At 43.1% G+C, this 26,968-nt stretch overlaps 1 protein-coding gene across 3 annotated transcripts in view; it reads right to left on the bottom strand.

Annotated features, from left to right (window-relative positions):
• Positions 1 to 26,968, bottom strand: part of ckn (CRK like proto-oncogene, adaptor protein) — a 205,130-nt gene that overhangs the window by 3,735 nt on the left and 174,427 nt on the right. For 2 of the 3 annotated variants that reach the window (XM_014350534.2, XM_023390842.2), the window contains exons 2-4: positions 3,103 to 3,453; positions 1,715 to 2,041; positions 48 to 385 (exon numbers count right to left, since the gene is read on the bottom strand). In XM_014350534.2, the coding sequence (XP_014206020.2) occupies positions 48 to 385; positions 1,715 to 2,041; positions 3,103 to 3,453 (1,016 nt within the window). The remainder of the gene's footprint in view (positions 1 to 47; positions 386 to 1,714; positions 2,042 to 3,102; positions 3,454 to 26,968) is intronic. The other variant, XM_089595928.1, reaches the window with a different exon arrangement.

The following is a 26,968-nucleotide window of genomic DNA, read 5'->3' as shown; positions in this document are numbered from 1 at the left end:
ATTTACGCACTCGATGGTGGTGACAGACAAGGTGATGAAGTACATACCTGCGTGTGTCCAGGGTGGGGGGGCAGTTTGGTCAGGTCGAGCGGCTGGATGCGTTTGCCCGCTTTGATGTCCTTGATCCTCTTGATGGCGAGGAGGAGCTTCTTCTGGTGGCCCAGCCGCACGATGCCGATGTCCTCGAGGTCCTCCCAGGTGAGGGTCGTGACGTCGTCGACCGAGCGCATGCCCTGCTGGTGCAGTGGGCCGAGGTACTCCTCGAGCCTGAGCAGCCTGAGCCACTCCTCGAGGGAGCCGGGTATGTGCTCGGGCAGGCCGTCGCCCACGTTCAGGTTGTCGATCTCGGCCTTCAGCTGTTTCCTGTGGTTTGGCTTTTTTATGCCTGGGCAAACAAAACCGAACAAAACGTCATTGCGTGCATTAGTGTACGTACGAGTACTGCAATGTTCCAGAGATAGAGGCAGGTTATCGCCCTTCCGAGAAATCAAGCGATCGAATGACGGATGTGAATCATCGGTTTCTGGTGGTGTGCCGGGCCAAAGTAAAGTTTGGAGATAGCCGCACGTTTGACAGGGGGGAGGGCAGATTTTGCGACAAACCGAAGCCGACAGTCGGCAAATACGGAGGAGGGGAGAGGAAAAGATGACGAGGAGAGTTGGAATTCTTCCTCCGGAGGTGGAGTTAAGAGCTTTGGTGCCGAGCCAAAATAAGTTGAGGAGGGAGGGGGTCCGATGGTGTACGAGTGTGTTTGCTTTTTTTTTTTAATTTAATTGACAGGAGATTTACATTTTCGGAGACTCTGTTTGGCTCCTTTTGACATTTTTTGCCTTTCGAATAATCACAGATTGTTGTCATTCAAACGAAGCTCGTTGTTTCAAATGTCAAGGGCACATTTTGGAATTTGTACATACCTAGAAAACGTTTTAGAGCAACATAAGCAAGAACTCAATGAATAGCTTCAGGTCGACGTGTAACATTTAATATGACAAGCGCGAAAAGTTTTGTAATTATAACTTATGCGTTTGAAATACATGATTACTTGCTATTACTATGAAAATAATTGATCGATTATTTATTTGATTATTAGAGCTCGCTAACACAATTTCAACCGCCTGCTTTGAACGTGATGTTTGAATACATTTTGATCAATAGTGCAAAAACCCACAACGAAATCACCAACAATTAAGAAATATAATCGTTTTATAGACTTTTCTCAAATAAAATAGAACCAGTTTCGCGGACAAGCTTGGATTTTCAAGTAGACAAACATCAATGTTCAAGGATCACCTTCTTGACTGTTGACAACGTTTAAAAAAAAAGTCGAATGTACATCAAAGCGAACGCTCAAAAAGAAGTTTGTAGATTTTTTTAAGGTCTGTGTTGGACAGGCTCTCAGCAGATCCATCATTGCCAAATATTTGACCACTTCAAGCCCAAACGATTTACGTGAAACCACCTGTTGTGGTCAAACACTTTTTTCAAATTCAATTTCACGCTACTCGTCTCCAGACTCGATTTGAAGAAAGAAAAGAGAGCGTCTTCTCGGAAGAGCATCACGTGGAAAACACTCGAAGAACTGTAGTTAACCAACACCCTTTGGGTAATACCCATTTTGCATTAAAATCTCGCTGACATAACGCGAGTACTTATAATACTAGAAAAGGAGCGCCGAGGAGAAGTAGTTTATGCGATGGGCACTTGTAATGCTTACCAATGGCTGTGAGGTCCTCGGGAGTCATGCGGGTGATGGTGGCGAGATCGTAGCCGGCCGAGGCGAAGAGCGTAAAGTACTCCTCGAACTGGAGCTCGGTGAGCCAAGCGTGGACGAGGTCGAGGTCGGTCGGCCGGTCCGGGTGGCTACCCAGCGAGCTGATCGAGCAACGGGGCGACGAGGTCAGTGCCCCGGCGCTCCGAGGACCGCCCAGGTGGTAACCCGAGGCTCGGCCCGAGTCGAGGGAGGCCGTCGAGTGCCGCGACCCCGAGCCCGAACCCGAGCTACCTGGGCTGTCGCGACCTGGGCTCTGGGTCATGTCGATTCCTGCGGTTGCAAGGGAGATGGTTGAGACGTATACTTACTTTTCCTCGCTTTTATCGCAAGGGTTTACACTATGAATTGATCGAGTGTATATGAATCTCAAGTGCGTGGTCGAGGCCAAGTCTGCTCTTCAAACTAGCCTCGTGGCGCTTCCTTGACGATTTTATGGAGTGACATTTACTATTTTTCGAAAATATTGTTTGCATAGGCTTCTGTCGGTTGACAGTGATGTGAGATTCAATGAAAAAAATATATACATTTTGATCGTATGAATGGTTGACTTGCTTGAAATGCTTTAATGGGAATCTAAAAAGCTATCGATTACTTTTGTGTTTGAGTTTCGTGAGATTTACTCAAACATAAATTATAAAAAAGGGCATTGATTTCATTAAATTCGACTATTACTGAGCATCTCGGTAAAAAACTTGTTTCTTGTAAGTATTCCAACTCTTTTTTTCTCTTCAAAAGACGTTGTTACGTCAGTTATATTATTTAACAAGTTCCAAGCAAATGTTTCTGACCAAAGAACCGTTTGTCTCCAGAACTTTTTAAATTTGTTTCCTTAAGCACTGAGGATACAACACACCGTGTCCTAATTAGCAAATTCTAAATGCTTGAAATTATTTATCACATTAAAACACCCAATGCAATTATAAAATAAGAGTATAGCAATTATTAAAACCACTGAACACAGTTATATGACCGTCAGTCCCATAGCTACAGTTTTTATTTATTACGAAACAATCTTACGAGCTCCAAAAGTCGTGGGTTACGAATTAAGACACGGTGTGTGTAAAACTGTAAGGTAAATGTCCCTATTGTGACCACAAATTTCATCATACTTGCATCTTTGATTTTTTTTTCTTAGTTGTGAGTTTTAATGGTAGAAATTTTTTGATCAAGTAAGATGCATAACAAATACATGAACTTTCATATTCCATGAATAGGGACATATTCCACGAGTAGGGACATTTACCTTACCCTGCAATTTTGGCCAACGAGTTGGTATCCCTAAATGTACACGCATCAGCAGCAAAAATGAGACTAGTCGTAATAATCCATACCTTGGTCCTCAGCGTGGGCGTACTTGTTGACCATCGAGGGGAATGTAAACCCAGGATGGGTGAACATGGGCCCCGGACTCTTGCCCGCGGGCATCCCGTAGTTTGCGTCGTCGACTTGGTTCGGCCCGGTACCACCGGCGTGACCCGGCATACCGCCCACCGGCTGATTGGCCATACCTGGATTCGGAGCACCGTTGGGGTTGCTCCCCGGGGGCAGGAACCCGTCCTCGCTGCTGGCGTAACCCGCCGAGCCAAAGGACGAGCCCGAGTGCCGGAAATCGTTCGGCACCGCCGGTGGCGCCACCTTCTTAACCTGCGTCACTGCTTTCGACGGCCGACTCATGCCACCCACTGAAACAATCCCCCACCACCTGTTAGTTCAACCTCATTCATTTATCATACAATTATTGAATACATCTATAAATACACACATAGTTACGATACATGGTTTTAGCATTGGCTGTACAACAAATATAAGTTTTTCCTTCTGGGGTGAAATTTTAAATGGGTAGTCGACTTCCGAAACTCTGCTCGTTCATACAAAAATAGTATTGGGTTGACTCATACAACTCACCGCGGGAGGAACGCAAGGGTACGGCACACATACGGCTAGGGCCTATACGCTAACACACACTCTTGCATCATCATACATCAGCCAAAGTGAATAATGAAATATTCAGGCATTCCTGGGCGCAGAATAATTCGCGATGCTTTACGACCGAGGTGTTTCGAAACTACAATAGCCGCGTATGGAAGCGAGGCTCGGAAACTTCGGTAGAATCGTTTGGCCGATTGAACCCTCGCGGAAAGATGCAAAGTGTTTAAGGGACGAAAAACTCGGGTAAGCGTTTGAGTATAACTGCACGGCTGGAAACTGATTCACTGCGCATTCCTGTCCGCGCGCTAACGCACCGGAATGTGCCTCCCCAGCTCTATATCATCGGCGAAACGGCGTGTTCCACAAAACAACCTTAATGGACTTTGAATGTATGTGTACCGAAATAACACTGCGGACAGGAGCTTTGAAGGACGAAAAAAAAAAAAGAAAAACCCATCCGCGCATCTCGCGAAGAGCAAATTGATTTCTCCGGAGCCGATACGGATAAGGGAGCGTTGTACCACACGTGTTTCATCAACGCAACACACATTCTCACAAATGTAATGTAATTCCTGTATGCTCTCGTCTTGGATAGCTCGCATGAATGATGACTCGCGTGGAAATTCAATTTCGATGGTTGGCTAGCACATGCATTATTTATAATACGCCGAGACCCTTTTTACCCTTTGCATCGGTTATGAGACCACTCGGTTGTTTTTTTCGGTTATATCCGTACATAAGTGGGGAAAGAAAGTACCTATACCAGAAAGTCCTTAGGGAAGGAAAGAAATGTGAAAATAAAGGCGACCGGGGCTCCGTAATAAAGAGGCGAAGAACCGTGTGTACACCCGACAACGCGAGCAAATTGCCGGTGTCTCTCGAAAAAGAAGCAACAAAATTATCACGCGCCCGCGCGGGAGAAAGGAGAGCGCGTTACACACACACACGGGCAGAAAGTTTGCAGACGTTGCTCGCGTCTCCGGCCTCCTTCTCCTCCTCCTACTCATCCTCGACACTCGATAAATCAGCGATCGTGCATTTATATACACGAGGAGCACCGCTCACGGAGAACCCGAGGAGGAGAAAAAGGAGAGAGAGACGAGGCCGAGCCAATAACGCTGATTGCGCGTTGCCTTTTCCGTGTCTGTACGGGTGTATTATATCGAGCACACGTACGAGCATTATTATAAATCGCTTCGTGATATCTCCCCCCCCCCTTTTTTTTCTTGTACCCCGGCAAAAAAAAAAAATGGAAAAGAGAGTCGTGTGTCCCCGGGAACGTGGGACGCGGAGCTGGATTATTTATTGGAAATCGCTGCACGTACACATATACCTACGCGCGATCGAAGAACTATTGCTCTTTCACCGGTTTCTCGGGCGCGTATACCTACGGCGATCGTTCTCGTTTCGGGGATCGAGTGGCGCGTCCATTGTTTTCGCATCACGAATAATCTTACACTTTTCACGACCCATTGCTGGTAACAACTAAACTAGCAGCTCTTCCAACAAATGTATACATGTAACGAGAGGGTTATTGGGCGGAATGATATCCTGATCGTCAAGTCCCCACTGGGTGTTGTTACGAAACCCATCGGTGAGCTAAATTAACGTGTTAACGATGCTCGCACTCTGCAAACGCAATCGTATATATAATATGTGAGCAACAAAATATAGTGAACGTTTTCAGCGCAACAAAGGGAGGCGCGTGATTGGAAAGTAAGCCTGGGGCTTTTGAAAATCCCTGGCAGCGTGTGGCTCGGACAAAGGGTGGCAGAATTTTGACTGAAATGAGAATAAAAACCAAAAGACCCGCAGTCGAAAGGTCGGGAAAACGAGAGAGCTTCGAGCAGAGGGAGGAGAAGAGGAGAGGAAACAGGTTCTTCGCAACCTCCGCTTATGCGTGCACGCATATCATACGAGAGTGCGCTCGTCTAAATTTAAAAGCTAACCAGTTCTCCTCCTCCTTCTTGCTTCGAAAAGAGAGGAGAGACACCTTTTTCTTCTTGTTTCGTCGGCCCTTGAAGGCCGCTGCACTTCCGTGCGCGAGGGAGAGCGATAGCTTTTTCCTGTGCACACGCCTAGGCTCGTTTATTTTCTCATTGGAAGAACAATGGCGAATCTCTCGATGCTCTTTTTTCCTTCCAGTGCCTTTACATTGTGTGGGCTTTTTTCGAAACATACTGGGAAAATTTTAATTGCGCGTATGGTGGTTCAACAAATGTCTTCTGAACTGTGTTTTACTTATTTGTAAACTCGATGTGAGAGAAGAACGAACATGGCATAAAATAGTCCCTCAAACGTGTGCGTGGACGCAGTTTTTACAGTAACGGACAAAAACATTTGTAATCCAACTACAATGAGTTCATTTACGGGGACAAAGGTACAGAGGTAAGACAACAGAAACGGTACCGCAGATACTACAAAAGATGCACGAAAAAAAAATAACATGGGATTTTAAATCAAGCAAAAGCAGATTATGTAGGAAAAAATGTCAAATACACAAAATGAAAGAGGGAGTAGAGACGCAAAGATGATTTAATAGATCTAGGAAAGAAGCGTGTAAGCTATGACAGAGATATCTCACGAAAAAACAAAAAACCAGCATTCATCAATACAGAGACTCATCGTTATAAAGACACGAAAAAAGAAAAAATCGTATAAATATAGTAAAAAATAAAAACTGATGAAAGAGACGCAAAGACACCTATCGAGCAGCCGTGGCATGGCTAAGCGAATGCCATTGTTCCTAATTACAAGTTTGGGGATTGTCGCGTAAAACGCACAGAAGGAGAGAAAAAATCTCCCCTAGTTTATACAATATGACTGCTAGAGATTACACGCAGCAAAATTGGCAGGCACCATTGGAAAAAACCTGCACGCAATTTCGATACTTCCACATTAAGTCCAATACAAACGCGAAATCAATGCCGATTTCATTTCATTCACGAAAGCCGCACTCGCACGCGACCCACGAAACACACATGGCGGGATTCCTGGAGGAGAATAGCACTATTAATACCACCTGAAACACAGCCGCGCGCAATACACCAATGGCACGCGCATTCCAAATCTCGTGTACCTATACATAGAGGTATACACGTGGACGCTCGTACACCCCAATATACACACACGTGGATATATCGCGACCGTAAATAATATAGTTCCCTCCCTCTCACGTATATACGCAGCTGCACTCGGACGGCAATTCGTAATGGCCAGTCATAAACGTCACTTACAAATTGCACGACCGCTGCGTGGAGGGGACCAAGGGAGGGAAAAAAAAAAAAAGGATTCTCGGCCAGACTCATGTACGTATACGAATTTTCACGCCACCAATGACAGCTCGCATGAGGGGGTTCTAAATGTAGACCGCGACGTGCGTGGAGTACCCGAGAGCTTCCGGTCGGCTTATTTGTTTAAACATTTTTTATTTTTTTTTTTTTTTTATTTATTTTTTTTTTTTTTTTGCGGCATTTCGGGTGTAAGAGTAGTGGGTGTTGCTAGCATGTGTATGCATACACATCTTCGGGGACAAATCGAGTGCCTGCTGATGTCCTTCAGGCGACGGTAAATAGAAATTTCATATGCTCAAAAGAGAGAGGGATTTTTTGTTTCAACACGAGCTCTTCTTCTTAACGGAGGCACGCATGTGTAAAGTTCGATGCCTTGTGTCATCCTTACGATGGCTAATAATAAATCAAAAGGAAATGGAGAGCGGGAAAAGCGTGTACTGCGAGAAAAAGAGGGGGGAAGGAGAGCTACGCTTCTTTTCACCCGCGTAAAGTAATTACGAAAAGTGTGTATGGAAGCGGCACAGGGATTGACGGCTTAAATCGATGTGTGGGCTGGTGAAGGTGGGAAATGTATGAGATGGGCTAGGTACCATAAAATGGGCTCGCATTTTAGGCGGAAGACCTTGATTGGTTGTTCGATTTTTACGTCATGGGTGTGTTGAATTGAAAAAAAGCCGCTTGCAGTGGATGATTGATGATTGTGGGCAGGAAACGTGAAATTTCGTTGGTGAGCAATACTTTCCAGAATTAATGTTCAACAAAACTTGAAAACTTTACGTTTTTCATTAGAATATAGAAGGTTTTTACAAAGTTTTCTGACTCTCCTTTCATCACGACTTAATTTTACAAGGTAGAAAAGTCAACGTAAATGTCAAAATCCATTTTAACGATGAGGAACTTACATTTTTGCAATGCTAAACTGCTCAGAGGACTATAAAAACAAAAGTTGAGAAAATAAAATCCAAACTATCTTGAAATTGGCGAGCGTTAAAGGTTTGAAATCCTCATTTGTACAATAAAAAGCGGAAAAAAGGTGAAACGCGGTGTCACTAAGACTGTAATGATGTATTCAACTAACTTAAAGGGTTGAGTCATGATCATGACACCTATACGAGTATGTTTCACACAACTGTTCGGTATGCTAAAAAATTACATTTCATAATAATTGCCGGGAAAAAGGGGAAAGTAAACTCTATCAAAGATACACTCTGATCTATTTTTTAAACCAAATAACGAGATGTCACTGATTAAAATTGCACCATCAAACCTCGGGGAAGCCCATATTAAGAGGACGTCAAGGTGAAAACAACGTGCCATCGTAAAACACGGCTGAGCGGCTCTTGAAAATTTGCATTGCATAAAAAGCCATCATGCACTCACAACGCGCGGGCATCGCGAAAGTATTGAAACAGTTTAACGTCTCGCAGCGACGCGGCTCCATAAGAAGGAAAAAGAAAAGCAATTATCAAAGACGCACGAAGTGAGAGCAGTGTCTCTTATGTTTTTTCTCTTTTCACCCCGTCCCTCGCTTGCGACAGGCGCACACACACGTCGCTCTTGCACCTTTGACGCTAAAAACTGTGACGCAAGGACGTTCGCGAGGCGTGTAATGCGGGGGGGGAGGGGGGTAAAGAAGTGAGCCGATTCGCTTGCGCAAACAACCCGTGTGTGTGGTACAACAGAAACGCGAAAACGCCGCTAACAGCACAAAGAGATTTTTTTTCTTCTTTTTTTTTTTGGCGTACGAGCGATTTTTCGGTCGTCGCGTGTAAGTACGTGCCCCACGGTGTCTCTTTGAAGACGGAGAAACTCCCGCTAGACGGGTCCCTCGAAAAAGTGACACGCCGATTGAAAGTTTCGGTCCGTCGAGTGTTCTCCTGATGGCCTTTCTTTCGCCTGGAGAGAAACGTCTTCACTTTGTTGGTACTTTGCGAAGAAGAGGGAAGGACGTCAAATACGAGGCAGCGTTTTTTTTTTTTTTTTTTTTTTTTTTTCCACTTCCTCTCAAGGGGTGCTCCGGCGAGTGCTTTGATTTGTTTCGAGTAACGAGGGACACGACTGATGGATTTATTGTCGTTACTCTTCGGGCTTTTTCTTCCAGATTTCGAGATCGATGGATTTGAATAGTCGAGATGTTTGTTATTCTCAATGGCATCCTTTCCCTACACTACTTGACCGCACTAGCAACAATGATTGGATGGCAATAATTATGTGTTCTCGAATGGCACAAAAAGTATATGTTGTGTTGCATACGAAGAAAAGACATTTTTGTAAGTCAGGGAATCAATGTTTCGCAGCTCGCGAAGGATTTAGTTTTTTTCATCCTCTGCCTACTTTTGTGTTCAGAGTCAACAATTACTGGGCTATGTGATTCTTCCCTGGATCCACATGGGATTTACCGATCAGACAATTAACCAACACAAACGCAGTCACGCTACCATTCGTGTAAGCTTTGGGAAATTACGTTTTTGTTTATTAAATTGAAAAAGTCATCGAGTCTGGCGGATGAAGAAAAATATTTCAAGTGAGTCGTAAAGTGCTTGTCGCGAAAACTCTTTTTCGGGTGGAGTACAAAGGGCATTGACTGGCAATAGGCCACACCTATCTCCGATTTGTATCGCGAAATGCATGAGTTTACGAGCCCATCGTCTTGACACACATCCACTCGAGCTACACTCCCCGTGTCGCCGAATACGAGGCAGGCTATGGAGCAAGGATATGGAGGGTAAGGGTCGCGAAACGCCTAGACTACGGTGGAGGAGAGAAGCCGGCACTTTGGATGCGGCGTCACGCTCCGCACTTTGCAACTTTTCCTACGTGTATACTTCACGCTGTATCTGTCTCTCTCGATTTGATGCACGAGCACCTCCTAAACAAACTGCTGATAAAAGTGTTTTTACCACCTGTCGAACGGCGCTTCAGACCTTAAACCAACGACCGAATGACTTTTCTTTTTTGTCACTTGATTCTGTTATGAGCTAAGAAGTTTTCTGTTTGTTCCTGATTATAGAGTTATGGATGTGATACAGAAAATTATTTCACCCGTGCTCTACTGGTAGATCTAATGTGATAACTTTAAAATCATTAATAGGAAAAAATACAGTACTGTTCATTACAAATCAAAGTGAATACTTAGTCTTATTGATGAAGCATTTGGAATAGATCCAGTATATATATTTGCTGCATTCGATGATACTCGTGTCAGTAAACTATTGAAACATACTAGTAAAGTCAAGTTTTGAGAGCTCAAACTGTGTATATGAACAATGGAAAAGAGTTAACTCTCCCCCATAGTTAACTTTTTATTGCCCAGGTTTTTTTTGTATACCAGGTTTTGTTTCGTTATGTACCTGTGCATATATATATATATATAACCAAATGCTTGACCACCTATAGGAACACTGTACACTTTTACGTGTATTTGCTCCGTGGGGTCAAACAAGCTCGTGACAACCAGCATCCAAACGTTCCTCCACAAATAAGAAGACAACTACCCCAATTCGCCAATTACAGGCTACAAACTGGTAATCTGCCTGTATCGATCCTTGATTATAGTCGCCAATATTTTTCCTCTCGTCAACGAGACAGATAGAGCGACAACAGCGAGTTTGTATGGAGTAGCACGCGCTTCGATCGAGCAAAAAAAGAAAACACCAATCAGCTCATCAGTCGTCTCTTCTCTCCATCCTTCGCATACAGAGACCTGATTGATGCTCCGTATATTTATAGACACAAAAATAACAACCATCATCAGCATCACCGCGAGACACATCACGCGCTCCGATCTCTTTTGATTGTCACACGGTGTGCGTGCCACTGCCGTCCGACTCTCGAGCAAGTCACACAGCACAATCAAGAAGACACTATGTGTGCCACGCTCCAGTTTAGCCTTGTTTGTGCTGCCGTGCGCTGCATCCCGCGTGGGAGATTGAGAGAGCTTTGCGCCTTTGTTGGTCTACGGAGTGTCGCGATGTGGGCGGAGTCGATGTCGCGTGCTTGTTTTGCTTAGCACTGCGGGGAAAGGTATACATGTGTGTGTATAGAAATGTGGCCAATCGATGGATGAATGGTTTAATCCTGAATATTGGATAAACGTTAGAAGATGTGTGGGGACCTTTTTTTACAGTCGGAGGTGAGTGGGTGGTGTGTATACGGCTGTTTATCGACACCGAGGCGATTGTCTCGCGTCTCTGGTATAAATTATCATCGACACGTATTTGCGTACTCCTGTAACGGGACTCGAAAACTTTCTCATTTCAAACGAGATAAATTAACGAGATTAATTGTGCGTGAATACGCGGCTTTTTCATTCAATTTACGAAAGATTTCAATTTACATATTCACTGTACGTTGAAAACGAACTTCTTTTTTTAATTATTTTTGAATTTTCATACGATATTATTGCATGTTTTCTTCAAGATTTTTGTGCCAAGTCAGGCGTAACTGCTCCTCAGGAGTGGCTTATATTTTTACCAGAACAGAAAGTGCAACCACGTGAATCCATCAAAGATATCTCCAAGTGGTTTTACACGATTACACCACAACCTGTTTGTTTAAAAAACAAGCGATTTTTACTGAAGGGAAAGATTTGTCAAAAAGATTAACATATTGCCAATTGAGGGAATCATCACAACAAAGCCTATAGCATAAATCACCAGAACTATACCCTTCAATCTTCATTGCCGTGTACCGAAACAAATAGACGTTTGGGGCTCAGCCCCTCAGGCCAATAAATTAATACATCACGCTCATGTGCGTACTCCAATCGTGGTCCAATGGCTCGAAAACCGTGTAAAATAATATGTCCCTATTGCCGTGCGTGTGATTGATTCACAATAAATCCAAGGCGGTTTCTCAATATGCCAATGAAGATGGCATACATATATATGCAGAGCAACACAACAATGCGGAGCCGTTATACCCACGGTTCATCAGAATGGCAGTAGAAAAAAAAAGAAAAGAGAACATTAATGTCCAGCAATCGATCACGTGCCCTAATCTTTTTTAAAACTCCGATCAGCATAAAAAAAAGCATGTGTCTTTACTACGCCAAACAAATCGACTAATGGAAAAAAACCTGTATTCCAACAATGAGTACAAAAATCCCAAGACCCTCGCAAACGCCAACGCGCGGACGTGATGGTTTCGCAAGCCGAATAAATACATCACCGGGCTGTTGCTCGGCTCGCATTCCGTCTATAATATAAGAAAGCCCGAGGAAAAAAAAAAGGTCGGCAACGCCATCACGCCTTACTCATTAGGCAAAAATGCAGCACACAGCCGATCTCGTTAGGCTGTCCCGGACGAAGTTGGCGTGAAAAAAAAAAAAAAAAAAAAAAAAAAAAAACCGAAAAAAAGGATGGTCAAAAGGAAAGGAGGAGCAGAGGGAGACAAACGAGATCGGCAATGAGTTCGCGTGCGCGCGATAAAAAAGGCGAGCGCCAAAAGAAGTGGAAGGCGAAGGAGGTGAGGCGCGAAAAGTTGGCATAGCAGCAGTATACTGGAGATACGCAAAAGTGCAGCCACACGTATACTTTATTCAACATACATCGTATAGTTTCTTCTCTGCTCCCTTTTTCTTTCGTTTCACGACTCGCGCGCGCCACATGTGCAAGCGCGTGTGCGTATACGCATATGATATCCCCGCCTTTTGGCCTCTCCTCTCTCATTATAGCGTCTCTAGCCTGGAATTTATGGGTATTTTTATCCACCATCATCTTAATGTATGTGGATAAGAAAAAATGGGGAGGAAGACAAACGCATGTTCCACTGTGAATGTAACGACGCCATTGAGAGAAGATGCCTATTGTGGTGTTGTAGGGATAAGGGAGGGGGAGGAGGGTAATATCATGGCTGCGCTTTCGACTGCTCGCTGTGGTATATGAGCCATATAGTCTTGGCTCGCACTGACACATAAACTTTGGACTTGGCGAGAATTTATTTAATGGCGGGTTCTAAATATCCAATATGAGTATAGGTGTACTCCTTTTAACGTTTGGTAGAAGCATTAACACAACAATTGAAATGTGCAAGATGGTTTAAGCGCTATCCATTAAAAAAAAAACCTTGGATTTAAGGGTATTGAATTGGATTAAACTCGTTAATGAGTATACGCTTATAAATTATAAGATTAAAATGATGTTTAAAGGAAATAGGATTCTAGTCTCTTTTTTTATTTGTACAAACAGCTTTTGAAAGAACTTAACGACACATTAGAGCGATCTGATGGACGATTTGGGAAAAAAATGATGAATAAATTTTACGTTCTTTAATGAACTAATAGAGCAACTTTTTTCAGAAAATATCATCTTGTATTGATAAGCCATTGCTTCATAATTGGAAGTAAAATTGTTCAAGTAAAACAATAGCTTTACGAATCTGGTCCCTCAAATTCAGCAGTTGCTCTAGAAATCATGGGAAAACATGACCAATTACTTTGAAAAATCCTGCAGCGTTGCCATGTTTGATTTCTGTGAAATTCAAAACAACAACGTGTTAATAACTCAGAACATTGTTTGAAGCTGTTTAGGCGGAAAGAAAAGGACTTTTACTAAAAATGTGTGACAACCGACGAAACATGGATTCATGGCTATATTTCAATTTCAGATTAAAATTCTGTGTTGTAAGGTCTGGTACCCGTGGTTAGTACGACTTTTTATCCATTATCTTGAAATAAACATTTTTTCAGTAAGGCAATGTAACAAGTCGAAATGGTTACTGCCGAAACCATCACAAATTTCAAAGGGTTGAACAAATATTTTCATAAAAAAGGCATGGAAGTATTAAAAACGTCGGAATGAATGTATGAATCTGGAAAAAACGATGGTGATCATAAAGCCTCATTTCGCCGAAAACTTATTGTTTCATTGGTCACCCAACGAATTTGATGAGTTGCGTGTTGAAAAAGATGTACACTTACGGAGAAGCTCTCTCGCCTTGACGGCCCGAGACAGCCTGACTAGTCCAACTCGCCTAAATAAGGAGACGGAGAAAATAAAGGAAAAAACAAGAGGCGCGCACGAAAGCGCCTTTCTCAGGTCTTGGGTATACAGTACACCACGTGCATCCTGGATCGGTCCAAAACGGACTGTTCTCGTGACTTGACCGTTCCCTCTCATCCTCCAGTGCTCCTCTTTTTTTTTCCTCACCACTTGCACGTCTTACGCGTACATGTAATTACTGCGAGAGGAAAAAAAAAAGTTCCACAAAGAGAGGATATTTTTACGCACAATCAGTGTTCACCTCAGGCGTGAGGTTGGCCCAGGCGTATTTTCATTTTTTTCTACATATTCGGACAATTTGTCACTCCACGGTGCTACTACATGGTAATCGAAGGGTACGGCAAATTTCCCGCGTCATGTCGTATGTACGCGCAGACAATTCCATCGATCAACGCGGGCTTCGGCGTCACCCGTGGAGCTCCCATCCTCCGTCGAGCCCTGCGGGGTTGCCCCGCAAAAGTGGGTACACACGGCCGTGACTTTGCGCCGTCGACGTCAGCCGCAGTGTATTTTTCATGAATTTTCATTGCGGCGGTGATGATGCGGGCGAGCGCTCGTTGCACCTATACACATGGTTGGGCTTCTTTATTTTGTTTTCGACTCGATTAACGCGTACGCGGCTCGAATTACGCAATTACAAGCCCATCAAGTGTACCTCGGGGTGTCCACGGGCTCCCGTTAACACTTTATATATATATATATATATATATGCGCGGATGTCCCTCGCGTGCGCGCGCCCACAATGTAATTATCTCTCTCTCTCCCTCGTTTTCTCTTTCGATGAAAATTACCGCTTAATAACGATGCATTAATGAGATATACAGGCTTGTGTGTGCACATGTATACCGAGAAGAAGGGACTCTCGATTGGTATAATATGGCGTACGCGATCGTATCTCTTTCTCTCCTTCTCCGAGTGTGCGGATGTGTGTGGGTACCGAGCGCGTGTGATTTATACCTGGTGCGTTCAATATGGACGTGCGGGTCGACCTCATATGTGTGTCATGGCTTGGTAGCAGGTTTTTAAGAGCTCGAGTTACCGATGTAGGATCTTTTTTTTTTGTTTTTTTTGTTTTTTTGTTTTTTTGTTTACCAGCGAGAGAGTCGATGATGATGACGACAACAACGATGGAGATGTGGTATTGATTGACGACAACGTTCGGTTTGTTGGTTTATGAGGAATTATTCGTGGCGTTTCAACAAAAGAGGAAATACGTACGAGTTTCTGTTAGCCAATGCACATTTATAGAAATTCTACTTTTATGTTTGCGAGTGTAATGCATCTGATGGAAGGAGTCGTGGAATCGTTGCATCGCCAGAAATAGATACTTTGAAACGCGTTGATGGAAACTATTTTTTGTGGAATAAAGTCCACAGCGACCAGTCGTGGCCTTAGCGCTGTTGAATGTCTATTTGCGGAGATGAAAAACAGAGCTTGCAGTGGTGTCAACGTAATTTTACGTAACAGTGAAGAAGATGGATGTAGTGCAACGGATTCCGTCATTGCTTCTATCTCTCTGTGCGTCTGTTGAAAACGGGATTATTGCAGCAATCGTTAGATTCACTTTACCTGGTCCCAAGGACGTTTATAAAGAAACTTGCTAAGCCAAGTTAAGAAAAAAATAAAATAAAAATATAATTAGGTTAAACTAAGCTCTAGGGGAAACTTGATCCATTTTTGAAATTCCAGGAAGTATTAGACAAGAGTATAATGTTCAAGATGTCCAATAAAAAAAAATTGTGAAGTACATTGTTTTGAACCACACACATTTACAAAAAGTATTGTCTACAGTCAAGATATAAAAAGTTGAAAGACAATGACATTACCACCAAATAAAGATTTATACTCTATACCTTCCAACCATTTCAACTACTCTGCACAAAGGTGTTACGTCAAGTTTGTTATTGCACTCACAATTTTACTCCAAACATGTTAAAATCATGGTAAAATTATATCTCATTTAGACGCGATAAACTGCTATCGAGAAGACAAAAAACAAGCATCGATTCGATGGAAATATTCTAGTCATTTTTTGACTTTCTTACACTAGATTCAGTAAAGATTCTTTTCCAAATATTTGACAAAGTTGAGCAACATAATGTTTCCAAAAAATATTGACTTATCTAGAAAGTCTACGGAAAATTCGACAGTTTTGTAATACATTTGTATCAGAATAAGGGGTTCAATAAAAGCCGATTGACATTTGTTAATTTTTTTTTTTAATCGTCAATATTTACAAAAACAACAATAGCAGTTCGTTTATCTATCAGTTGAAAATATACGTATTTGTTTTTTTAGTAAACGAGTACCACTACTTAATCACTCAACGCCACTAACGTCAAAAAATTAAAAGGTTCCTCTCATCTCTTCACCTTGAACACTATTGCTTTCAATCAAACCACTTGACATGAACATAACTTTTATCTAATTGGTAAATCCACCTCTGATACCTTGAAGTGTGTGGATTCCCCAACGGAAAATATTCATCGGAATATATACTGGTATTTACTTGAGATATACTGCTTTTGCATTGATGACACTTGCAGCGTCTGAACTCACCAACTTAAAATTCCTGTAAACGTATCTCCCCTCAAATATTAATGCATGGTACTTTTCTGGATCCAAGAAAACCACGGGATAATATTACAGAGTCCTTACAAGTCAAAGCTGTTTTTTTTTTTTTTTTTTTTTTATTTAGACCGACTAAAATGTGAAAAAACCATACCAAATGACGAAATGAAACATTCAAAATAAGTACTAGTCCTCATACTTAATCACTGTTTTCAAATAACATATTGAAAGTACAGTGATTTAGTATGTTATGTCGTGTACTAATTCAACGAACATTCAGATTAACACTCACTCGATGTCTATTATATATGCGGTTCTTGTATACATGGGGCTAAAAATAACACCCCCTCGCTTTTCCCCCGATGGAAATAAATAACTAGAATTTTCAACGCCATATACTTTTTATAGCTGTGTAAAAAAACACTTATGGCAACATATATATGCGTACGGATGGATAGAAAAAAAAAAAAAAAAAAAAAAAACAAGTTGCACGAACAAAGACGCAGAGTAAGCGAGACAGAGATGTATATTTGATGCACATAGGGAGGCCCTATCCAACACACGGAGGAGAGAACTAACAGCAGGAGCATCGGCTCGACAATGCGATGTTAATCAAATTATTTATCTGCTTTCGAGTTGAAAAAAAAAGAAGAAAAAGTGAGAGGTAAGTATGGGTGTAGCGAAGAGCACAGAGGGAAGCCTCACAATATGTACCTTTATAATAGACACGCGTGCATCCCGCCCATGACGTCCTACACACGCTATCCCCCCCCTCTCTCTCTCTCCCTGTGGAAACTATGCCCTCTGCTCTCGAGGAGAAAAATGAAGAAGACCAAGAGAGGCAGGGAATAATAACTTTGCCCCGCAACAAACCCGCTCCCTTTGCGTGCACCCATAAGAGAAACGCCGTACCACAAAATAATAAAAAAAAAAAAAACCGAGAACAACGAATCAAAAGGAGCAGTGAGAAGTGAAAGACTCTCCGTCTCGAATTCAGTGGGCAAACGCACTTGTACTTTTTTCTTCATCTTTTCATCATTTTTTTTTAAATTTCCTGAACCAGTCGCGGCGAGCTTCGCCTCCTGCATGTACCGCACACACCCGGACGAAGTGAAAAAATACAGCTCGCCGTGCCGGTCTCTCGTTACGAAAGCTCAAAACACGTCGTCGCCATCCAGACGCATATTACAGCCACTGACGCAGCGAACCCGACGGCCTATGCAAGGCTGCCCGCTATATATATGTTGCACGTGGGCGTCCTCTCCTCGCCTCCTGTCGGTCCACACGGACGCTGACGGTGGTACCAACAGGTTGTTGAATTCGCGCACGATTGCGTGGACGAAGAAATGCCCGATGTCTGATTTGAGGGGGGCATGCCTTCGTGATATGTGCCGAGGGGTTTTCTCCTTTTACGCGCTACTTGGGCCTAATCCAATCCCCCCCCCCCCTGGTCCAATCGAGATATTTTCGAATTGCTGGCATGTTATATCAATGTTTGGGTGAACGGACGAAGGCGGTCATTATTTATTGTTACACGAGGAGGGGGGGCAGAGGGCGAGGCGCTAGTTGGAGCGACTAGATTCCTTTTTTTGTTGCGCTTGTATGCGTGGGCGCGTGGCGACGAAAGGTCGTCCGATGACGGAAAAAAAAAGAGACAGGACTCGTCGCACGAAAGCCAGGAATGTTGCATCGGAATGGAAAAGTTATATATATGTGTCCTTTGAAAGATTGTGTCCCTCACTCGTCGATCGGGCGTAGCGTAAAACTGAAACGCGATACACCCACGCTGCGCGTAATACTTTCTTTCAAACCTGCACCAAGAGTCGTTTCCAGGGAGGCGGATACACATCGGAGGATACCTTCTTTCCTCTCGCGAGTCAACTCCTGTTCATTTTTCGAGACTGACGTTTTTCACTCCCGAGTGACCGCCGCGCGATAGCATAACGGAGCTTTTACGTTGCATATTACATATATATATATACTTACCCACGCGCGCACCCGAAACGGGTTGGAATTTCACGTGCGTGGCTGCATCTTGTCCCGAAATTTAAACGGGAATAACAACCCACAGCGCGTATATGATCGATGCGATCGAAAGTTGCGTAAAAAATCTACCGCATCGGTACGTATGGGTATACATATGATCGGCTGAACAAACAGCGTAATCCTTGTACTTTTTTGGTGCAGCCGATTCTTTGGTCGAAAATTACCGCGCTAGCCGTAGTCGCACATGATAATGGTAATAATATATATATATGTATGCAGAATGTGTAAATGGAAGAATTTAGGCAAATAAAGATTACGCGCACGAGCAACACGGAGTTTCATTAAGATATCAGCAAATAAGTAACGATGCGCGCCTAATTTGTCGAATATCGGCTCGGACCGACGCAAATTTTCACTCAAGGAAACTTACGCTGCAGGAGGGGGTGGGGCGTGTCAGTGCGTATTGTATGTACAGTTACACACGTTGCAGTTGCATATAATGTAATATTCAAAAACGGACCACACCGTACATATAAATATTATGTATACGCGCAGGACGCGAGCGGACATTAGCGGAGTTTATTAGTTTCTAGCAATGGGAGTATAGCTCCGCGTTGCGAGTAAAGACCGGCCTCACGACTTAATTTTATTGGCGCTCGAGGTGGAAATCGGCTCGGATGTTAGTTATGCCACGGTAAAAGACACGGGCCGGAAAATTTTCGTAGCCAATACCAACTCGTATACCGTTGGCCACTTTCCGATAACTGTATCCACGTGTACCGATAAACAATGCGTCACATCGCTGGTGGAAGATAAATCGCGCGTGCGAACCAGCTGTGCAAACGCGCATCCGACTATTTTTAAAACTAGAGCGTCACATGTGAGGAAAAAGAAAAAAAGAGACTCACTCGTGTGTGTATAAACCATTAAATAATCCGTTCGTGATCGTCAAATGTGTTTGGTGTACTCATAACGCAATTATACCCGCCGCTGCCTGTCGCCACCTCGCGTTACAAGTGCCGCTGTTACGTGATCGTCGCGACCAAAGCAACGAACGCGTATATTACACGCACGCACACAGGAACGGAGCCTGTTAGGCCCGAACAGTTTGTCTTTAATTTTCCATCCACTAACGATCTGGCGTTGCGCGTGTGTTTACATACACTTCAAGGCTCGGCAAGGCTGAAAACGAAAACCAGGCTGCTCCCCCACACAACTATATATCTATTAGTTGTACCCCATAATATGTGTACCAAGTGCGGATTGCTGATGTAATAATTACACGCGGGTACGATTTTACGACAAACAGCGGTATTCACGCGTCGCTTTGTCCCTTTGATCGTGTGATATCGAGCTCGTTCGGTCGAGTAGGACAATTGCGTGATCTCTCCTCCTCGCGTCGCTTGTTTGCTTCTCGCGAGGAGTTGGCTGGTAATTGTTGAATTGGAACCTATTGGCGACGCCACGCGCTGCTTTGGAGGCTTCTTTTTGCTGTTCCAAGGACGCTTATCTGGTCACGAGTTGATATAGACAAAGATCACGGGAGTAGAGGAGAATTATTGGTGCTTATTTACGTGCGATTGCATAGTAATGGCTGTACCTTTGTTGAAAACGCAGCAGGCGTAGATTTCGGGCGACGAGGAGATCGGCGGCATTATTTTCGGGTTCTCGTAGTTCGTGCTGACTTTCATCCCTTCATCGGTAGTGCGTGCACTAGGTGATGGCCAAGTAACTGCCACCAAGGACGAGGATTCGGGCGATAACAAGGAAAAACAAATTGTGCACAAAACCAAACATACCGATCCCCAACCGATTTCTGCTCCCCCGCACGCAGAGGCCAAATATAGTTTCACTTCAAACCACACGACAATCGGCCGCACTTGCTCGTATCCTCGCAAACAACTCGAGAAACATCACACCACGATCTGCAGCTCATAGCACACGCTGACGGGGAGACTCGGTGCTCTCCTTGCGCTCAGCTGACGACGACGGCTCTGTACCCCCGCACCGAGTAGCCACTATATGATATACTTGGCGCGTATACGACATTCTCCGTGTGTACATGCGCCAGAGCAGTTGAAAACAACCCACCGGGGACACGCTGCAGCCGATAAAGTAAAGTCGCAGCGCGAAACTCGTCGACGATCGCGCCGGCGCCGGCGCGATTTTGCGCAACCGGTACGCACACCACGCGACTCGTATATACTGTATTATACATATGTATATACACGAGTATAACGAAACACCATAGCCGGTGGTGGCCGCGAACCACTTCTCCATACACCGGACACCCTCCCCACCTTGTTCCTTGCCCGGTTGGTAGTGTGCGCGCGTGGATGCAAGCGCCGGTCTTTTAATCATGACAATCGGCAGCCGAGGAAAAAAGGGGCCATGTACAAGCCGGAGAGAGAGAGAGAGAGAGAGAGAGAGCGGGCGAGCTTTCATTGGCGATTCAATTAAAAGTCGGGCGGAGAAAGAGGAGGGGGCGAAAAACAGCTCGACCGAGAATCGAGTGTCTTTAAGAAAAAGAGACTCGTCTTATACGTACATGGATGTTCACGAGAAGTGGTGCGCGTTACGGAGAGTTTGCGCGAATAGGTCACGCGAGATGGCTTTGTTTTTTTTGTGCGTCTGGTTGGACTAGTTTTTGCCCAAATAGGCGAGCTCGGGTGTTTTTCTCTTGTGGACCCAAGGTCTCGGAGTATCGATAATCGTCATGCTAACGATCGCCGGGGAGAAATGGTGGCGACTTTTGAGGCTCTTTGCTTACTCAATTCTGGGATACAGTTGTATGTTTGTCTTTTCTCTTAAAGAACGCAAAAAACTCATTGTACCCCGGAATGATGAGGTTTGCTCGCCAGTTATCCATCTAATAAGACAATACAATTTTTCTTAAATGGCAAAAATGTTAAAAAATTTAGTTTTGTAATGCGTGTGTCAAAGAAGCATGCAGTACTTATTTCAAGCTCCAGATTTGTTGAGCTTGGATATTGGAAAAAAAATGATAAAATGGTTAGTTTAAACGATGGTTGGTACTTCTGACATTTTTGAACTAACACAGGGACCTTGAAACACTACAAGAGGTACGCATCGTGAAAATTCTCCAGTATACCATAACGCACACGTTGACGCTCGTGCAGTTCTAAACTCGATCAACGCACAGATGTGTCCGTATAACGTTGCTTTCCAATATCGAATTCGCCTATTAAAACTTTGAGGCGAAACGGGAAGTGCAGCATATCCCCGCGATAAACAAGAATTTGCACACGCGCGAGTCGCGAGTCGCGAAAAATAAAGTGCGCATTCGCCCGAAAAGCAACGTTACCTTATCATCGCCGACCTTTTTTACGAGCCACGGCAGTAAAGCGTCATTATTGCGTTCCCCGCTGCAGACGAGCCAGTCCAAGGGATGGGGTACTAATGTACACGCCATATAAATATACGCACACGTACAGGAAAGCAAACAAACTCCGTTTCGTCGTGATCTCCCGTTTGGTTGATAATACAAGGGAATGCGAAATTTGCTTCCACGCACCAAACGTTTCTCACATGCAGTGTTATACAAAAGGCTACGGAAGAACTGCCAATGTCCCTGTACCCTATACTATATTTATATACATGTCGGAGCAAAAGTACCCCATTTAGGTCCATTCGTCGCAACGCAAATGTTGTCCTTAAGACCGTCGCTGCCGTCGTAAGTATAAATTCTCGACTCGCCCGAGCGTATACATGTGCACGGACACACGTAAGCGACAACGGCAACGACCCTTTGGCAAAAGACGCAATAAACGGACTCATCACTCGTACGGTCTCTGTACGTATACAACCTACACGCACATACACACGCGTGGCACATTGAGACGGAATAATATTTCTGATAAGAGAAGCGCTCGTCCGTATATGCTCACAGCGATGGTATCAAAAAAAAAAAATTATCTCGCGCACCACGCGTGTATGTGCGTGAATCGACGCTGACGATCCAACTGTAAACCACGTACGTGCGATCGGGGCCGCACCTAGGGTGGAAAATTTATGCCAAGGAGTACGGAATGTGCGCGAATGCATAAAAATAATAGAAAAGTACTAAATAAAAACATTTTGTTATCGTTTGCGTAACTTATGTGTACGTCATGTGACGTGAACGAGCATGTTGAGCAATACATTTTTATAGCACTAATATTTTTTGTCACTTAGTCAAAGAGATGGTTAAAAAAAACAATTTTCAATAATTTTTTAAATAGTAAGCTTGGGCTTCAGGTGCAAATGACTCCATGTGGAACTACAACAAAGAAGTGCCACTTCAATCCGGGTGCCTTTTTCGTCTCACCCCTGTTGACAAAAGACAAAAAGGCAGATTACCGATCGATGTTTTCCCTGAGACTAAAAACACGGTAAGGTCCCGCAGCAGCGTTACACTCATATGATGCAAGAAATACCAAGAAAACATGAAGCTTCTAGCAGATTAACACCATCCCAATTACTAGATCACCTACGGGATCGGGAGAAAGTGAAAAAGCCAAATTAATTTGGCCAGAAGCGAGGCGACTTAAACATCCAATCTCTATTTTGAAATAAGCTATAAAATGGATATAAATACAGTACACGGTAAATCATTATCTCTAAGCCTTAAAAATAAAGAATTTCATTGACTCCAATTAATGCGATTAAGAAAAAGAAGTCACGCAATTTTCTACTATTCCATCCAAGCAACGACTAAGTGGAGTTTACTAGGATACTGAAATAGAGTACTTATTAGGACCAGGAGTCTTTTCACTGTTTTCAATTTAATTGCAGAGATAAAAAAAGGAGATAAAAAATAAAACTACACAATAGCTAAATTTGAGGACTAACGGAACATTAGTTCGACAAATCCGAGTGTCCATCTCGTTAGCCATGGAGCTTGTTATAACAAGATCTAATTCGCTGCCTCTTCTCTCTTTTTTTTTTTTTATATACATTTCAACAGTATATTGTTTTCACTTAAACTATGTGTAGAATTAAGTGTGACTGTGACTGAAAAAAAAAGTTTAAGATCTTTCTTAAAAAAACAATGCAACCACAGCTTGGACATGAATTTGAGACAAGTTACAAAAACTTCAAATATATTGCAAACGATTACTAAATAACTTATGGTTAATGTTTTGCAACTGTAATTCAAATTAAAAAAAGAAAAAAAAAGTGTGAATCATTCCCATTTACGGAACAAAATTTGTCCAGAAGCAAAGCAAGTCGAACGTGCGAGACGAAATAATCTGTTCCATCGAAGCGGAAACGTAAAAAAAACCACGCACTCTCGCACGCATAATCAGAGAAAAATCAAGGGGAACAAAAAGCAGTGGAATAAAGAAACAAGAGAGACTGTTACTGTAGCTGCGTGGCTGGCTATGGGGTAAAAAATCACGCCCTCCCGGGAGGAAGAGATGTGCTCTAACAGCAGCAGGATAAACGAAGATGTTGCAAATTACGGGTGAACGAGTGGCTTGTGGGACCCTTGGAGAGCCGTGATGTTACCATGGCCGACTTTATACCAACCAACCGATACAAGCCGTCAAATTGGTTTTCTTTTTTTTTTTTTTTTTTTTTCGTTTGAGCACGTGCCTTCTTTTCTTGCCTTATACTTACTTCAGTTACTAAAATTATGGGGGTTTTTTTTTCTTACAAAGCGACTTTCTTTCTTCCCGATGATTTTCCATGACTTTCTTTTATCCTCGTATATTTTATAGTGCAGAATATCAACAAAAAGGAAATATTAGGTTTTTATACTATTCATCTCATAAAAAAATGTACCTAATGCTATTTAAATGCAATAATTTTTAAGAAATCTCCCTATGGCAATCCAATGGTTGCAGTTTTTTTATTTGTATGACAAAAGTTTCGTATAGTAAAAAAAAAAAAAAAAAAAAATTTCGATTACACAAAAATCAATGACCCAAAAACTGAGACAAAGTTAAAAGAAAGAAATTTAATGAAGGCGAAAATCATTTGGCACGATGTTTTTATGACTCATCCTATTGTACCGTTGGAAAGCAATTTTTCGCTTCAATAAGATTTCAGTGGGAGTAGTAAAAGTTTTATCGCGATGAACTTTCATTTTCACCCCTCGAAAAAAAAGTAGTAAAAAAGAGGAAAAAAAAAAAAAAAAAAAAATACCATCAGAGCTCTTAACAACACCAACGCGTCGGGCAAAATGGATCCTTACGGGTTCAACGACCAGTAAAGAAGTACTCTTATCTAACTGCTCCTGCCAAAAGAAAAAAGAAACAACTCGGAGATATCAAGTCTGCTTCCCTCAGCTAACCCCCTCGTACACACACACACACACACACAATAATCTCTGAACAAAGTATCATCTTCCTCCTATCGTCGTTTGACCTCTCGTCATTTGGCTCCACCTTAAATCCCCACTCGCGAAAGGAAGCCGGAAAAAAAAGTTACGATGTTTGATGGCGGTGCGATAAGGCCCAAAGGAGGAGTAATAGTGTGCACGCGTTGTAAAGACTAGAAAAATGAAAGGCTTCCTTCATTACTTCGTTTCTTACGGCACTTTGTCACTCTTTGTGATTTTTGTTTACACAATCTGCAAAGTTTGCTAGCAAATTACACTTGATTGCACTATAATACGGCCTTATTTACTCCTTAGTGAAGTTATCATCAGCGATCTGATGTAAATTGATGGATTCGCATTTTTTTTTGTGCATCATCAAATTTTCTGGAAAGAGTAAGTCATATTTACACGTATCTTTACCTGCATTTTCAAAAGTATGGGAAATGAAGATTCACAGTGGCCTTGGCTATCAGATAGTTTCCGCTACCTCGTAAAATTCACCGTGTGCACACGGACAAAAAAAAAGAAATTAGAACTTGGACCATTACGCTGCATTAAAGTGTAATTGTACTCGATGATTTGGCTAACATTGCAATCGCACAAGTTGAGGAATAAAATTGGCGATGGAAACCGATCCAACTATGTTCAATCGATTACCAACCCATTCGATTTTTGATATATGTATCCTCAACTATTTATTATTCAGTGGATGGAAAAACAAAGTCCGAAAAAGGCTCCGTTTCGGAGTGAATCCAAAGTTGCGTTCTCAAACTCCAAATTCCTCTGAACGAAACCCTAATATACTATGTACGGCAAGTCACCGAGTAAAACAGAGCAAGGCAGGCGAATCGAGGATACCTCTTGGAAAACAATCCTCGCAGTACGTACAAGCTGCACGCCGTACTCGAACCAAATGGCACTCGGCGATACACACTCGTAATACATTACATGCAACTACCACCACCACATTGCCAGAGTCGATGTATCCCCGGGCGGCGATGGCTCCTGGGATCGTTAGGCCATCATGACTGCCGTTATGCTCCATCTCTCCCGTGGAGGGAAAAACACCTTATCCGGAACCTTGGCATGGCTGGTCTGCAACTCACGCGCGGGAGAGGTTACAGCATTAGCTGTAGCGACAGAGCGGCCGGTACATAGGTGACTCGCAAAGGCAGCACGAACGACTAGGTTTCCCTCTCCCTCCTCCTCATCTACGAAGCGTTCTCGACTCTCTCTATACGCCGATCGATCGGTCATTCCACTGCCGTTTACGGGCATCACGACGGACCATCTCTTTTTTTGTTTCTTGCAGGAGCTGTGCCCAGCTAGTTCTTCTCCTCTATGGGTCTCTTTCTCGCGTATGGATTCTCTGGTCGTCGTCCCCTCGCGATTCCGCGCGCACGCTCTATACGTACGGTAAAACCGGTAAGCCTTGCCGTCCGTGCTCTCTTTCTCCGCTCCCTTGCCTTCCCTCCCCATTTCTCGTTCTCTCCATCTTTCTACCTGCGTCCCCCCCGGTTGATTGTTTTCTCTTCTTATTTTTCGTTTTCTTACACCATCGCTTCGAGTTCTCCTTCTTGCGGTGTTTCGCAGTTTTTTTGCGGTCGCGCCCCGGGACTACGACTATTTTCATCACGTGCTTATGCACCGAAACGTTAAAAAGTACTTACTTTTGAAGATAGGGAGGAACCTCTACATTAGTCGCGTCTCGAAATAATTGGTGGGAAAATAAATCTACGCATTTATCAACGAGGAGTGAAACATGTCAGAGTACAACTCACCCATTCAGGCTCTATACAATGTGTGCAAAGCAGGATGTCAACTTACCTGTAACAGAAAGAAATATTTTTATCAATTAAGAAATTCAATCATCGGACGTATTCATTTTTTCTTATCAACTATAATTATTCTTTGGATTTTTGCGTTTGCCACTTTTATTTTATTAATTTACTACGAACCATAATGAAATGGCTATTTGTAAGAGATCGTGACGAAAAAAAGGGTGGGACTCCGTCAGTGATGAAACCATCGTAAATGAAATACGAGCCACGAAATGTAGATACAAGGATGTTTTTTAAGTATGTATTCCAAA

This window comes from Copidosoma floridanum, unplaced genomic scaffold (genome assembly GCF_036245765.1).
Source record: "Copidosoma floridanum isolate Cflo_tuat_1 unplaced genomic scaffold, Cflo_Japanese_pri ptg000029l, whole genome shotgun sequence".
In the NCBI taxonomy this organism is placed as follows: Eukaryota; Metazoa; Arthropoda; class Insecta; order Hymenoptera; family Encyrtidae; genus Copidosoma; species Copidosoma floridanum.
Note: the sequence above shows the minus strand (reverse complement) of the source record. Positions and strands in the feature narration are given on the sequence as shown.